The sequence below is a fragment of the Calidris pugnax genome, unplaced genomic scaffold (genome assembly GCF_001431845.1).
Source record: "Calidris pugnax isolate Ruff unplaced genomic scaffold, ASM143184v1 scaffold18, whole genome shotgun sequence".
In the NCBI taxonomy this organism is placed as follows: domain Eukaryota; kingdom Metazoa; phylum Chordata; class Aves; order Charadriiformes; family Scolopacidae; genus Calidris; species Calidris pugnax.
Genome location: NW_015090812.1, coordinates 10810045 through 10823045, shown reverse-complemented (window position 1 = coordinate 10823045; position 13001 = coordinate 10810045). Strand labels below are relative to the sequence as shown.

General features: G+C 59.6%; 2 protein-coding genes across 5 annotated transcripts; both read left to right on the top strand.

Annotated features, from left to right (window-relative positions):
- The first annotated feature begins 757 nt into the window (after positions 1-757).
- MPL (MPL proto-oncogene, thrombopoietin receptor) lies at positions 758-6630 on the top strand. 4 transcript variants are annotated; one of them, XM_014939318.1, is made up of 12 exons: positions 758-934; positions 3083-3218; positions 3558-3733; positions 3901-4166; positions 4243-4399; positions 4565-4694; positions 5007-5179; positions 5285-5427; positions 5583-5742; positions 5922-6009; positions 6133-6220; positions 6309-6630. In XM_014939318.1, exons 1-12 carry the CDS (start codon positions 832-834, stop codon positions 6510-6512), a joined length of 1824 nt encoding a protein of 607 aa, XP_014794804.1. In that variant the 5' UTR covers positions 758-831; the 3' UTR covers positions 6513-6630. The 4 variants fall into 4 exon arrangements, 3 of the variants coding, with proteins under 3 accessions (XP_014794804.1, XP_014794803.1, XP_014794802.1); XM_014939317.1 differs by having other exon boundaries at positions 4243-4694; positions 5967-6009; XM_014939316.1 differs by having other exon boundaries at positions 4243-4694.
- A 128-nt stretch (positions 6631-6758) lies between these two features.
- On the top strand, positions 6759-13001 carry CDC20 (cell division cycle 20). Its single transcript, XM_014939319.1, has 11 exons — positions 6759-6854; positions 7859-8061; positions 8629-8774; positions 9542-9638; positions 10178-10306; positions 10645-10841; positions 11190-11284; positions 11630-11861; positions 11982-12107; positions 12269-12386; positions 12737-13001. The coding sequence occupies exons 2-11, from the start codon at positions 7863-7865 to the stop codon at positions 12913-12915; spliced, it is 1518 nt and encodes a 505-aa protein (XP_014794805.1). The 5' UTR covers positions 6759-6854; positions 7859-7862; the 3' UTR covers positions 12916-13001.

Here is a 13001-nt window from a genome sequence, read left to right as displayed (position 1 = left end):
GGAGAAGGAAGTGGGACTGGTTTGACAAAATTTAAGTGTGACAAATTGGTGCTGGCTGTTCCTGGCTGCCCTCAGTGCCCCCCATGGCTGCAGGGCAAGGAGAAGCCAACCCACCCTTGGGGTGGTGGGGGTGCGTGTGGAAGCAGCTCCTCGTGCCCTGGCTGGTGCTCCCTGGGCTGTGCTGTGGTGCTGTGCCTTGGCAGAGTGGGACACCCTCTGGCCACCCACACCGAGTGGCAGTGGTGGGTTGGCACGAGGCTGAGCGTGCCTGTAGGACCCCACTGTGGTGGTCCTGCTCCTGCACCAGTACCACTAACGTCTGTGTGGGCCCTGCCAATGCCCCCTGTGCCTGCAGCCCTCCTCCTGGCACAGCCACTGAGCCACGCAGACACACACCAGTGCCAAGTGGCACAGGGAGGGATGGAGCCGGAGCAGCCACCCCCTGCCCCATGCTCCTGTGTGCCTGCAGCCCCCAACAGCTTGCCCTGCCCTCCCTGCCCCATGTGGGGGCCTCCCTGGTTTCTCAGGGGTTGTTTTTCTTCCTACTCCAGCCTCCCGGCGTGCCGGTAGCCACAAGGGCAGGACGTGCCCCCTATCTGATAGGAGCAGTCTCCCTTGGCACTGCGGCTGGCGGCGGAGGGGCTGTGGGACGGTGGTTTCAGGCACGAGGAAGTGCTGGTGATGGGGCGGGGGGAGCCTCCAGCCAGGCTTCCTGAGCTGCACAGCCACCACTTCCCAGATAAAGGTATCACCCGGAGGAGCCGCTGCAGCTCCCAGGGTGCCGGGAAGAGCTGAGCAGGGCACGCGCGGCCCCGGCACAGGGGTGGCAGGATGGCAGCCTGCCTGCACCAGGGCTGGCTGCCCTCACTGCTCCCTGCCATCCTGCTCAGCTTCCACAGCCCGACGTCAGCCTCCGAGCCAGTGACATCCCAAGGTAGGTCCTTGGGGCCATTTTCTCCCCCGAAGGATGGGGCAGAGAGGAGCTGGCATGCTGGGCACGGGCAGTAAGCATCCCACGGCAGCCCAAATCTGCAGGGTTGGGGAAGGGGCATCCCGGGAAGGTGTGCAGGGGGTGTTCAGGGTGGGTGATGAAGAGCCCTTCTCACCCGTGAGACACCCTGGGGTGCCCAGAGAAAAGAGACATCCCTGCTCTCTGCAGACAGGACCTGGCAGCCCCTAGGTGCCCCTTTTGGATGGCAGCCTGGGGCTCCCAGTCTCACACAGACAGCAGAGGGGCTCCCGGTTCATCGAAAGTTCTTGGAGTTATGATGACAAGGGTCTGAGCAAAATTCAAGATGGCATCTGATGGCACAACTCTGCAGCAGGGGTAATAGGGTGGCACTGCCAGGCTGATCCCAATGCTCTTGCACCAGCCTTGTGTGACCGTAGTGCCCCACTGAGCATCCTCAGCTCAGCTGGTAGCTGGCCCCAGCCTGGCTCGCTGCGCCTGGCAGAGACACTTCCCGGCTTCCTCCCTTTTCAGGCCCCTCCGCCCTTCCTTCGAGGCCCTCTTCAGCCCTTTTAACACCTTCTCTAACACCATAAAAAGTACTAACTCAACAAAACCCTGTTGATCTCCTGCTTGTCTCTCCAGCCCAGTTCTCTCCCAGGTCTCTGGCCATGGCAGGTTCTAGAGCACATTTTGAGTAGGGGCAGTGGGAGGAAGGTGGGGGGTTGGACTCTGCCTGCAGCCTCTGCAACATTGCAGTGCCCCGAGCCCACCGCCAGCTTGGCAGGTCACCACCTGAGCGTGGCTGATGTGGGCTGCAGAGCCATCTGGCCACTCTTCCTAGGAAACAACCTGTGCCCAGCAGAGATGCTTCGGTAGCCCACAGGACCGGTGTGGCCTCCCACCAATGCCATGGATCCCTGTGCCACGGGACTGCTGGGACCTGCCCCCCCTCACCCCCTGGTGCTGGCATGAGGGCTGGGTGGGGGCAACAGTGTGCAAAAGGGGAAGAGCAAGGAGTGGGGGGGACTGTGGTCTGTGAGGAAGGGACGTGGGATGGGAGAGGAAGGCAACACAGGGCTGGGGGAGGAAGGTAACACAGGGCTGGGGGAGGAGGAACAGGGCTGGGGGCATCAGGGCAAGAGAAGGGACAGGGAGAGCAGAGGGACAGCAAGAAGGTGGCAAGGACATTTGGGGACTGTCCCTTATTCTTCACCCAGGGTGGGCTCAACTAGCAGCACAGGGGGCGTGTAGCAGAGAACAAATGCACTCAGTGCATGCAACAGGGCCAGGCACTGGCAGGGGGCTTGTTGTGGGGTCCTGCAGCTGGGGGCAGCCCCTGGGGAAGGGGATGCATCCCAGGAGGAGGAGGAAGAGGAGAAGGAGGGCTGGAACAGGTCCCAGGGCAAAGGCACTGGGGGAGAAGGGAGTGCTGGAGCCATGCTGGGGGCAGCAAGGCCACCCCCGCACTTCACTCATCTCCATCGTGTGGCTGTCCCCTTTTCCCTGACAATGGGGACAGGCGTCCCTGTGCCAGCAAAGCCACCGCTGCTTGGGATGGAGATCCTGCAGGGCATGATGCTCCAGTTCATCCCTGCAACGACAGAGAGGGCTGCGTGGGGCAGAGAAACCCACAGCCCCCCAAGCAGTCCCCAGGCTGGGGTTAGAGCATCCCCCCCTGCCCAGGACCACACGCCCCCTCGCCAGCCCTGGGGCCTTCTCCCTCTCCCCTGGGCGCTGCTCCTCCTTATCTCACTTCCGCGCACCTTCCGGCGTGCGCAGGGCAGGGGTGCTTCCCCCCGATCGCCGGGCCCTGAGCCCCCTCCGACCGCAGGGCTATTTCGGGATGTTTGTTTGTCCCGAAGGACCCTGTGTGCTGAGGAGGGGGGAGCGGTGGGGCCGGCCGGCCGGGAGCCCTGCTGCTAGCTGGGACCCTGGTGCAAGCAGTGGCCATCACACGTGCCACGTCCCTCCCTGCCACCCCAAGCTGGTGGAGGGCACCTGTGCCACGTCCACGGTTGTGTCCATGCTGCCTCTGGGGCGAGCTGGCCAGTGGGCACAGGGTGGTGGGACACATGTGCAATGGGGATGGGTTTGTGTCCAGGGGCTCCTTCATGCTCATACTCCTCCCAGATGCTGCACTGCTGGCAGGGGTGCCCGAGAACATCCTCTGCTTCTCCCGCTCCTTTGAGGACCTCACCTGCTTCTGGGATGAGGAGGAGGAGGAAGAGGCGAGCAGGACGTGCCACTTCTACTACTGGTACAGCAGGTAGGAGGTGGTGGGGACACAGCCCAGCCTCCCTCTTGCCCGCACAGGGAGCATCAGATTTGGGGTGCCATAGCTCTCCCTCCTGGTGGCTCCCAGCTGCCAGAAGAGGTGGTGGAGAGCCCAGGGGAGCTACACAGCAGCCACCACACACCCTGCAGCAGGGCTGGGATCTTGGCTGTCCCACAGACCCACGGGGATGGTGTTCTTCAGCGGATGGGGGCACAAGGAAGGAGCTGGTGACACTGGTGTCTCAGTGCCATGCCCCAGGCCCCCTCTCCTCTGCTTTGGCCCTGGGTAGGAGGCATGGGGTGCTGCAGGACCTCACTCTTCGTTCCTCAGGGACATGCCCAGGGCATGCACGGTTTCCACATGGCGCCGTGGGGCTGGTGGGACACGGCACGCCTGCATCTTCCCCAGCCAGGACGTGCGGCTCTTCACCCAGCTCCACCTCCATGTCCTGGACATCACCACAAACCAGACCAAGTACCAGCGGGAGCTCAGCGTGGATACAGTGGGTGAGTCCCTCACGCTGGGGAACACCTCTGTGAGACCAGGATGGGCCCAGGACCTGGGTGCCCTGCCCTTCTGCCTGCCACGTGTGCTGGCAGCACCCAGCAGGACCAGGGGGGAACCAGATGGGGGCTGTCGCAGGAGGGCAAACACCCCGGCACGTTCCCCGCAGGGCTCATCGCCCCCCCGGTGAACATCACGGCCCACTGGGCTGGGGCTGTGGGGCAGCTCTACGTGTCCTGGCAGCCGCCACTCGCCGACTACCCAAACTTCTTCCTCTACGAGGTGCGGTGCTGCCCTGCCAGCCCCCCGGAGATGCCCTGCAGCACTGCACTGGACCACAGCGGGCAGCATCCCGGGGACCCCTACATCCAGCCAGAAGTCAGCACCCACACACCCACGGCCGGGACAGCTGCAGCCCCCCCGGGAGCGGGGCAGGTACAGAGAGGTGCCAGGGAAGGGCAGGGGGGTTCAGGGGCCACAGCTGCTCCCCAGCCTGTCCCCTCTCCTGCAGGGGCTCGTCCAGGCCAACACCTGGGTGGTCATCCGAGACCTGCAGCCAGGGGTGAGGTACCACATCCAGGTGCGCAGCAAGCCTGACGGCACCTCCATGGATGGCTTCTGGGGACCCTGGTCACAGGCAGTGGCTGCAGAGACACCCCGTTCCTCTGGTGAGCAGCCATGCCCACCACCAAGGTGCTGGCAGGCACAGCGGGGAGGTACCCACGCCTGGGGCTGTGAGGGGTGGGGGTCCTGGAGTAGGCAAGGTGCAGCACCCAGGTTTTGGGGAGCCAGGGGAAGCAGCCCCCTCCCTGCCCTGGCTCTGACCTGCCCAGGAGACATCGGGCTGTCCTGCAGCACCCCTGACCTGCGGCACTTGCACTGTGAGTGGAGCTGGGACCCTGCAGAGACCCACAGCTCCCACCAGCTCTTCTACCAGCTTTTTCCGAGTGGGGCTGGCACAAGGTAAGGAGCATGGTGGGGATGCAGCGCTCAGGAGGAGGGGTGGCACATCCCTGGGAGCACCAGCCCTGCTCAGTGTCCCTCATCCCACACTATGCCACCAGGCTCTGTGCCCTGACCTGCCCTACTGCCATCCACCTCACTCCTGGCCACACTGGCCCTTGGACTATGGGCAGTGGTGGTTTCCTGGGCAAGTGTAGGAGGAGTGAGGCAGTTCTGGCTGTAGTGACAGGGTGGCCCCAGAACAGGCTGGCAGTGGGTGAGGGGAGTGTGGCCACCATGGTGGGGCTGACTAGCTCCCTTCTCCTCGTACAGGGAAGATGCATGGCAGCAATGCTTGGAGGTAAGTGTGGGGGTGCAGGGCACCTACACCTGCACCTTCCAGCCCAGGGCTGGCAGTGCCATCTCCATCCTGGTAAACGTCACCCGACCCCACACGCCACCCACGCTCAGCTACTTCAAGGAGCCCTTCTGGCTACACCAGGCTGGTGAGTCCCAGTGCCACTGTGGCCTCTGCCCTTGCCCATACCTGGCTGGTGCAGGACACAGCATCTCACGTCCTGCGGCATGAGACACATCCCTGTCCCCAACAGTGCTCACAGACGCCCCACAGCTTGTGCAGGCGACGGTGTCACAGGGCCGGCTGACCCTGCAGTGGCTGCCACCCCTGGAGGCACTGGCAGAGCAGCTGGACTACCAAGTCCGCTATGCTGTGGAGAACAGCCATGACTGGAAGGTAAAGGCACGGCCAGGACTCCCCCGAGCAGCCCTGCCCACCTCTGCTGCCAGCACATGGTCCGCATGGGGTCAGGCAGGATGGACCCACACCCCAGTGCTGCCCCTTGGCTGCCCCGCAGCAGCCATCATCTCTAGCTCAGCTCTGCCCCACAGGTCCTGCAGGTCCCGCGGGCAGCCAGGAAAGAAGTCCTGGACCTACGGCCAGGTGCCCGCTACCATGCCCAGGTGCGGGCCCAGCCCAGCGGGCCGTGGTACCAGGGCAGCTGGAGCGCCTGGTCCGAACCTGTTGTGGCTGATGCCATGGCCGATGGGGGTAAGGGACAGGGCAGAAGAGGAGGCTGCAGCCAGAGGAGCCACACGGCCAGGGGCGGGAGACTGAGAATGCTGGAATGGGGATGGGGAGCACCGGGCAGAGGGTGACCAGGCTGCGAAGGGCTCAGTGGTGGGGGGTCTGGGGAGGGCTCCAGTCCCAGCGCTCCTCCTCCGATGCAGGCTGGATCATCCCCAGTGTTATGGTGGTGCCGCTGCTCTTCACAGGGGTGCTCCTGGGGCTGCGGTGCACCTTCCCCTCCCTCTACAGGTAAGAGCTGCGCCTGGGCCAGGTGCGGGGGGTCCAGCACCAGGCCTGGGCGCCCTGCCCGGGGGGGCACCAGGGCAACCCAGGACTGGGCTTTGCCTTCAACGGGCCCTTCCCCGCACCCAGCAACGTGAAGCAGAAGCTCTGGCCCCCCGTCCCCGACCTGCACCGCGCCCTGGGCAGCTTCCTCCATGAGAGCAGCAAGCACGGCCAGGTGAGGGTCTGGGGCTGGGCCTGAGCACCCCCCGGCTGGGGCAGCTGGGAGGGCAGCCCCCACCACCGCCGCCTCTGTCCACCCCCAGGCCAACGCCTTCTACAAGCAGCCGCCGGAGGAGGAGGAGGCCGTCCTGCCCTGCCTGCTGGAGGTGCTCCCCGGCCCGCGGGGCGGGGAGACGGGCCCACCGCCCCCGCCGCCGCAGCCCGCTGCCGGCCGCCTGCCCAGCACCGACATCGCCAACCAGTCCTACCTGCTCATGAGCGGCTGGGAGCCGCGCGGGCCGCCCTGAGCCGTCTCCCCCCCCCCCTTCTGACCCCCCCCAACATAAACGAAACGCGAAACCACCCGGCTCCAGCCTCCTCCCTCCTTCGCGGTGTCCCGGTCCCGGCCCCCGGTCCCGCAGGGAAGCGGAGCGGCGCTGCCCCGCCCCGCTCGCCCTCCGACCCGCCCACTAACGGCACAGCACCCACCCAGCCGCCCCGGCGCCGCAGAGGCCCGCCCCCGCCGGGCCGTCCAGCCAATGGCTGGCGGCAGTTGGGTTTGAATCAGCCAATGGGAAGAGCGGCTGCGGCCGCTGACTTTAAACGCTGCTGCCGGGTCGGGCTGCGCGAATCTCAGCTGCGGAGCGGAGGGGAGGGGCGGCGGAGCTGGGGGGGGGACATGGAGCTCCCTGAGGGGGACACGGAGCTCCCTGGGGGAGCCTGAGGAGCCGCTGGGGAGGTGGGGGGCGAAGCGGACCCTGAGAGAGACCCTGGTGGCGAAGGGGCTTTGGGTGAGGGTGAGGGGGGGGAGAAGGCTGGGGTGTTGCCCCCAAGCCGGGTCGCTCACCCGGTGCGCAGCCGCCGATGTGCACACCGGGTAGAGGTTTATCTGTTCATTTCATCTCCGCAGAGCTGGGTGCCAGGCGGGCAGCCCCCAAAGCCGGCACACCGGCCTGAGAACCCTTAGGAATATTTATATGGTTCAATGCACACCCTTAATTATAGTTATTGGTTGGTGCCTTCTCTTAGCAATCGCCATCGGTCGGTACAGCCTCTCGCTTTCAATTAAAGTGACGCGGTCCTTTAACTGATGTGCACGTGCTCCAGCACCATGGGGGGAGTCCACTTTGGCCTCCAGTGGAGTCGGTGGTCGGGATCTCCCACTGCCACCTCTACCTTTCCCCCCCTTACTGCAAGTTTTTTGTGGACTCTGTGCCTTATCCAGCAGCTGGCTGCTTTTCAGCCGGTTTCGGTGCCTCCAGTTGTGGGATGTTCCTTATTATCAGCCCTCTGTTCTTTTTCAAGGGTATAATCATTAGCGAGGCTTTTATTGTTTATACCAAGTGTCTGGTTTCCCAGGGCCTTGGGACCTCTTTACAGCTCTTTATTCTTACCTAGTGAGAGAGTCTACCTTCTAAAACATATTTTACCTTTTTAAAAGTACATTCTACTTTCTTAAAGTACATTGGGGTAAGGGGGGTGCCTCGTGTGGTGGAGAGGCCTGAGGGGGGTTATCCTGTGGTGGAGGGGACCTTGAGGTGTGGGGGTGAGGGGTCCCCTGTGGTGGAGAGGACCTTGAGGGGTGGCCCAACAGAGGAGGGCTGCATCTTGGCCGGTGTCCCCCTGGGGCCCTGCTGATGCCGTCTGCCTGCAGTGCCATGGCGCAGTTCGTGTTTGAGGCGGACCTGCATGGGCTGCTGAAGCTGGACACCCCGATCCTGAACGCGCCACCCGCCCGGTGGCAGCGCAAGGCCAAGGAAAGCAGTGGCCCCGGGCCCAGCCCCGCCGGAGGCTTGACACCCATGAAGCCAGCCAATCGCTCCCACAGCTCCAGCAAGACGCCATCCAAGACACCCGGTGAGTGCTGGCCAACAGCGACATAGGTTGGGCCAGGGGAGCGTTGCCTGGGCTGCTTGCCTGTAGCCACAGGGCTCTGGGCGCCATGCCAGGCAGCCAGGCCTGTTGGTCAAGCAGGAGGAGGTGGGCTACACTGCCTGGCTCCTGAAAGCCCACCACCTTCTCCTCCCCGGCACGGGGTGGGCAGAGATCTGTGAACTGCTGGGCCTTAGCTGAGTCTTGCTGGCACAGCTGTGTGTTGGGACAAGTGTGGGTGGGACTGTCTGCTGACAGCTTTACACGCAGTAACAGTGTTTTTGCATCCTCCCCTTCTCTGTGAACTTTGGAATTGCTGCACTAGACCCAAGGAGTTGTCTCCTGGCAGTTCCTAATTAGAGCTTAGTGCCTTATACGGGGGGAGAGGGGGGGCAAAAATAGGAGTTAGTTGTGACTTGGATGGCGTGACCGTTCCGAGTTCTCCTTCTCTGGTAGGTGTGATGTGGAAAAGTGCTGGGATTGTTGTCTCTTGAAAGCTCTAATACAGGCTGTTCATTAGCTGTAAAACAATACTTATGCATGTGAATGCAGGTAAATCTGGATCCAAAATCCAGAGCACCCCAACAAAGGCTGGAGGGGATCGCTACATTCCCAACCGGAGCGCTATGCAGATGGATATGGCCAATTTCCTCCTAACCAAAGAGAATGACTCAGCTGAGGAGTCTCCTACCAAGAAGGTGAGCGTGTTGCTAAGTTACGATTACAACAATGGTCACTACCAAGCACCTAATCCTTCCTGGCCTTCTGCAGAGAAGCAAACTGTAAGTTCTGTCAAGTGGGTGTAAGGGGCTGATAGCTCCAGCCATCACTGCTTCCAGCTCTGGGCTTCAGGAGCCTGGGATGAGGTAGATGCTGTAGAGCCTGCAAATGGAACAGGTACACACCTGCTACACAGGAGCCTGAGCACAGCTGCTCTGTAGCAACATTTCTCTAGGCACGGGGAATGCATAGAGCCTTACACCTCTACTTCCATTCTCTCTAGCCTGTGCCGCTTCTGGTAGCAAAATTCAACTTTGGGCTAATGAGGCTTTAAAATATAGCAGGCTAGAGAAACACAAAACCATGAGCCTGTGCACAGTGAAACTGCTGGTGGTAGCTATTTTAGGACAATGTCTACATGGGGAGCTTTTCTGGAATGTGTACACTGTGTTCTGAAATTTCTCTTTATGAAGCATTTGGTTCCTTGTGGCTGTGGTTTTCCTCACTAGCACTGAGATGCTGAACTTGCCACTCTTCTGTATGAAAATGTGAGCAGGACAGTGTGCCCATGTCCGAGGGAAAACTGGTTTGAGATGCCTGTCTGTAGCTGACTCCTGCAGCACGGCTGTATGCCTCCTGATTCTAGAAGGGGGGCTTAAGTGTATGCTCTGCCAGCTGCAGTTTTAAGTGCAGCATGGGCTTGGTGTTTCAAATGTGTCTTGCTGAGAGTGGTTTGTCTCTGCAGGAGCAACAGAAAGCCTGGGCAGTGAATCTGAATGGCTTTGATATAGAAGAAGCAAAGATCCTCCGCCTCAGTGGGAAGCCACAGAATGCTCCAGAAGGTATGATACAGGGCCTGTGTGAGTTGACTCAGCTGGAGAGATCTGGGCAGGGGAACAGCAACACAGAAGTTCTGTGTGTGGACATGGGAGAGATCAACTGCCTTCTCAGAGCTTCTGTGAAGAGCGGAGTCTCCCTCCTTGGGTCTTGTGAAGTTGAGCTGCATAAGGGCTACAGTGAATTTATTTACAGAAATTGAAATGGCTTCTAGTTGCTCACTGCTACTAAAGGTGGCAAACGTTCCTGATGTCTGTAAAAGCTTCAAACTCTGTTGTGCACTTGTCCCAAAGCACATCACACTGGGTAGCTTAACTGTCACTAAAAATAATGCGTTACAGAAGACAAAGTACTCGTCAGTTAAACAGAGCCTCACCCTGGTTCAGTAGTTAATACTGCCAGTGATGTTTGCACATTCTGCTCTTCTCAGCATCTCTCTTTTCTCTCAGGGCTTTTCAGTGGAAGGGATTTCTAGTTGGGTGAGCGGTGCTCAGCTGGGGGGGAACAGTAACTCAGGTTAACACGCCTGTTCCTCTCCACACAGGCTATCAGAATAACCTGAAAGTGCTGTACAGTCAGAAAATGACACCTGGATCCAGCAGGAAGACTGGCAGATACATTCCCTCAATGCCAGAGAGGATCCTGGATGCACCGGAGATCCGCAATGACTATTGTAAGCTGCAATGTTGAGTGCTGGGCACTGAGATCATTCGCACTGGAGCACAGGTCCAAGAACTGGAGCTCTAACTGGGTTACGTGCTCGGGCTGGCACAGACCACTTCTGGAGTGTCTCTGTGTAGCCTTAGGAACAGTGGTCAGAGTGCTGTGTAGATGACTTGGATCAGGGCTACCTGACCCCACTACCTGGGCATGATGACACCCAGAAGGCTGCCCCTTGCCTGCCTGTGTGCACACACCTGGTGCAGGTGGAAGACCTGGCATCAGCACTGGTGAAGGCCAGGGCTCTCCAGGTAAGTGCAGCATGACCTGCATTGCTCTTCCAAATTGTAGATCTGAATCTCATTGACTGGAGCTCTCAGAACTTCCTAGCAGTGGCTCTGGACAACTCTGTCTATCTGTGGAACAACGTTTCTGGGGAGATTATCCAGCTGCTGCAGATGGAACATCCAGATGATTACGTATCCTCTCTGTCATGGATTACAGAAGGAAACTACCTTGCTGTTGGCACAAGTAATGCTGAGGTCCAGGTGAGTGCAGCAGTTAAACTAGATGTTGTCTAGGGGTTGCCAGTGCTGTGGGGCCCAGGGACAAGGCTTGGCTAGCACTAGAAGGATGCAGTGCCCTCTGGCTTGCCTTGATTGCTGTGGGGTGGAAATGTCCACATCCAGCCACAGCCAGTGATCAACTGCAGCATCAAGGCAAGGAGAGTTGGGTTTTGGGGTTACCTTCTGTCCTGTAGCCATGAGGTACAAATTGATCTCCGCTCCCATACTGATATGGTTGAATGCCAGAGCCTGTGCAGTGAGGTTCCTAGGGCAAAGCAACAGGGCTGGGTTTCCTCATCCTCTGGAGAACTTCTTGCTCTGCCTCTCTAGATATGGGACATACAGCAGCAGAAATATCTCCGAAATATGACCAGCCATTCTTCCCGTGTGGGATCCCTCAGCTGGAACAGCTACATCCTCTCCAGGTAAAGCAGTGGGTGGGGGTGGGTGAAGGGTGGTGTCACTGTTGCAGATTCCTATCCTAGGTCTGTGAGTGGTGCAGGTTAGGGGTGGCAGAGAGTTTCTGTCCTGGCTTGGGATTCTTAGTCAGCCTGTTCTGTTGGGATTGGGAGAAGTCCTGTCTTCTCTCTTGCCCTCTGTGCTGAAGTTGTGAAGAGCTGCTGTGGCTGCTTCACTCAAGCCAACAAGGACAGTGATGCAGGTAACACTGGTTGTAAACCCAGTGGCAGGTATGGTAATCTTGGAACAGCACAAAAATGGATTTTGGTGGAAAATGTGCCAGCCTGACCCTGCAAGCCTTCTCTCTGCAGTGGGGCACGGAGTGGTCACATCCACCACCATGATGTCCGAGTGGCTGCGCATCACGTGGCCACACTTGCTGGCCATACGCAGGAGGTGTGTGGACTCAAGTGGTCCCCAGATGGCCGCTACCTGGCCAGCGGTGGCAATGACAACCTGGTGAACATCTGGCCGTGTACCCAGGGGGACAGTGGAGACTTTGCTCCTGTACAGACCTTCACTCAACACCAGGGTGCTGTCAAGGTGAGTGCAGGGCTGCTGCGGGCCAGGGGTGGGCACGTGTCTGGGTGCAAGGCAGACATGCAGCGCTGGCTGCCTACAGGCTGCCTCTTCCGTGTCTTAGAATTAACCCTTTTCTCTCAGGCTGTGGCGTGGTGTCCGTGGCAGTCAAATGTTCTAGCCACTGGAGGTGGGACTAGTGACAGACATATCCGCATCTGGAATGTGTGTTCTGGCGCCTGCCTCAGTGCTGTTGACACCCATTCCCAGGTAAGATACAAACATTAGCTTGGTGACAAACACCTTCTGGCAGGAGAGCTGCTGGCTCCTGAGGCCCAGGGGCATGGGAAAGGAGGGGACCATGCTCGTCTCTGGGTGGTGAGCCATCAGCACAAGCAGCTTGTCTTACCTGCATTATTACTGCTTCCCAGGTCTGTTCTATCTTGTGGTCAACAAACTACAAGGAGTTCATTTCAGGCCACGGCTTTGCACAGAATCAGCTGGTGGTGTGGAAGTATCCAACGATGGCCAAGGTCACTGAGCTGAGAGGTAGGCTGGGCCCTTCGCCTGGGGGAGGGAAGGCTGCTAGAAGCTGAAAGGCAGATGTAATCCTTGGTCTGAGCAGACTGGTGGTCTACCCTGGAGCGTTACTGATGCAGAACAGTGTCCAGGGGCATGCTGCTAGAGGGAGGAAATCCTGTGGGCTGCTAAAGAAACTGTTGCTCCAAATGCATGCCTAGGGTGTGAATTTGTGCTGCTGCAGCATGATGTAGGGATGGCTACCTAAGCTGGTGGAGCTCACAGAGCATAGGGGAGCAAAAACTTGACTGTTGTGGTGGAACAAGAGGGACAGGGCATGTGGTGATTGCCCCAGCCCTGACTGCACACCTCCTCCTCAGGTCATACTGCCAGAGTGTTGAACCTGACTATGAGCCCTGATGGTACAACAGTGGCCTCAGCAGCTGCTGATGAGACACTGCGGCTCTGGCGCTGTTTTGAGATGGACCCCATAAAGAAGAAGGAGAAAGAGAAGGCCAACAGTGCCAAAAGCAGCATCATTCACCAGGGCATCCGATGAAGACACAGGGCTGTTGGGGGAGTGGGGAAATCTGGCTTACACACTGTACAGTATTTTAAATGTTTAATAAACTGCTTTAATTATTT

Bases quoted from the DNA above. Each gene is read 5' to 3' on its own strand.
- MPL (XM_014939316.1), top strand. From the start codon at position 832: ATGGCAGCCTGCCTGCACCAGGGCTGGCTGCCCTCACTGCTCCCTGCC. The intron at 4,695-5,006 runs GTAAGGAGCATG...CTCCTCGTACAG, and splicing joins CCGAGTGGGGCTGGCACAAG to GGAAGATGCATGGCAGCAAT. The intron at 6,221-6,308 runs GTGAGGGTCTGG...GTCCACCCCCAG, and splicing joins AGAGCAGCAAGCACGGCCAG to GCCAACGCCTTCTACAAGCA.
- CDC20 (XM_014939319.1), top strand. From the start codon at position 7,863: ATGGCGCAGTTCGTGTTTGAGGCGGACCTGCATGGGCTGCTGAAGCTG. The intron at 10,842-11,189 runs GTGAGTGCAGCA...CTGCCTCTCTAG, and splicing joins CAAGTAATGCTGAGGTCCAG to ATATGGGACATACAGCAGCA. The intron at 11,862-11,981 runs GTGAGTGCAGGG...CTTTTCTCTCAG, and splicing joins AACACCAGGGTGCTGTCAAG to GCTGTGGCGTGGTGTCCGTG.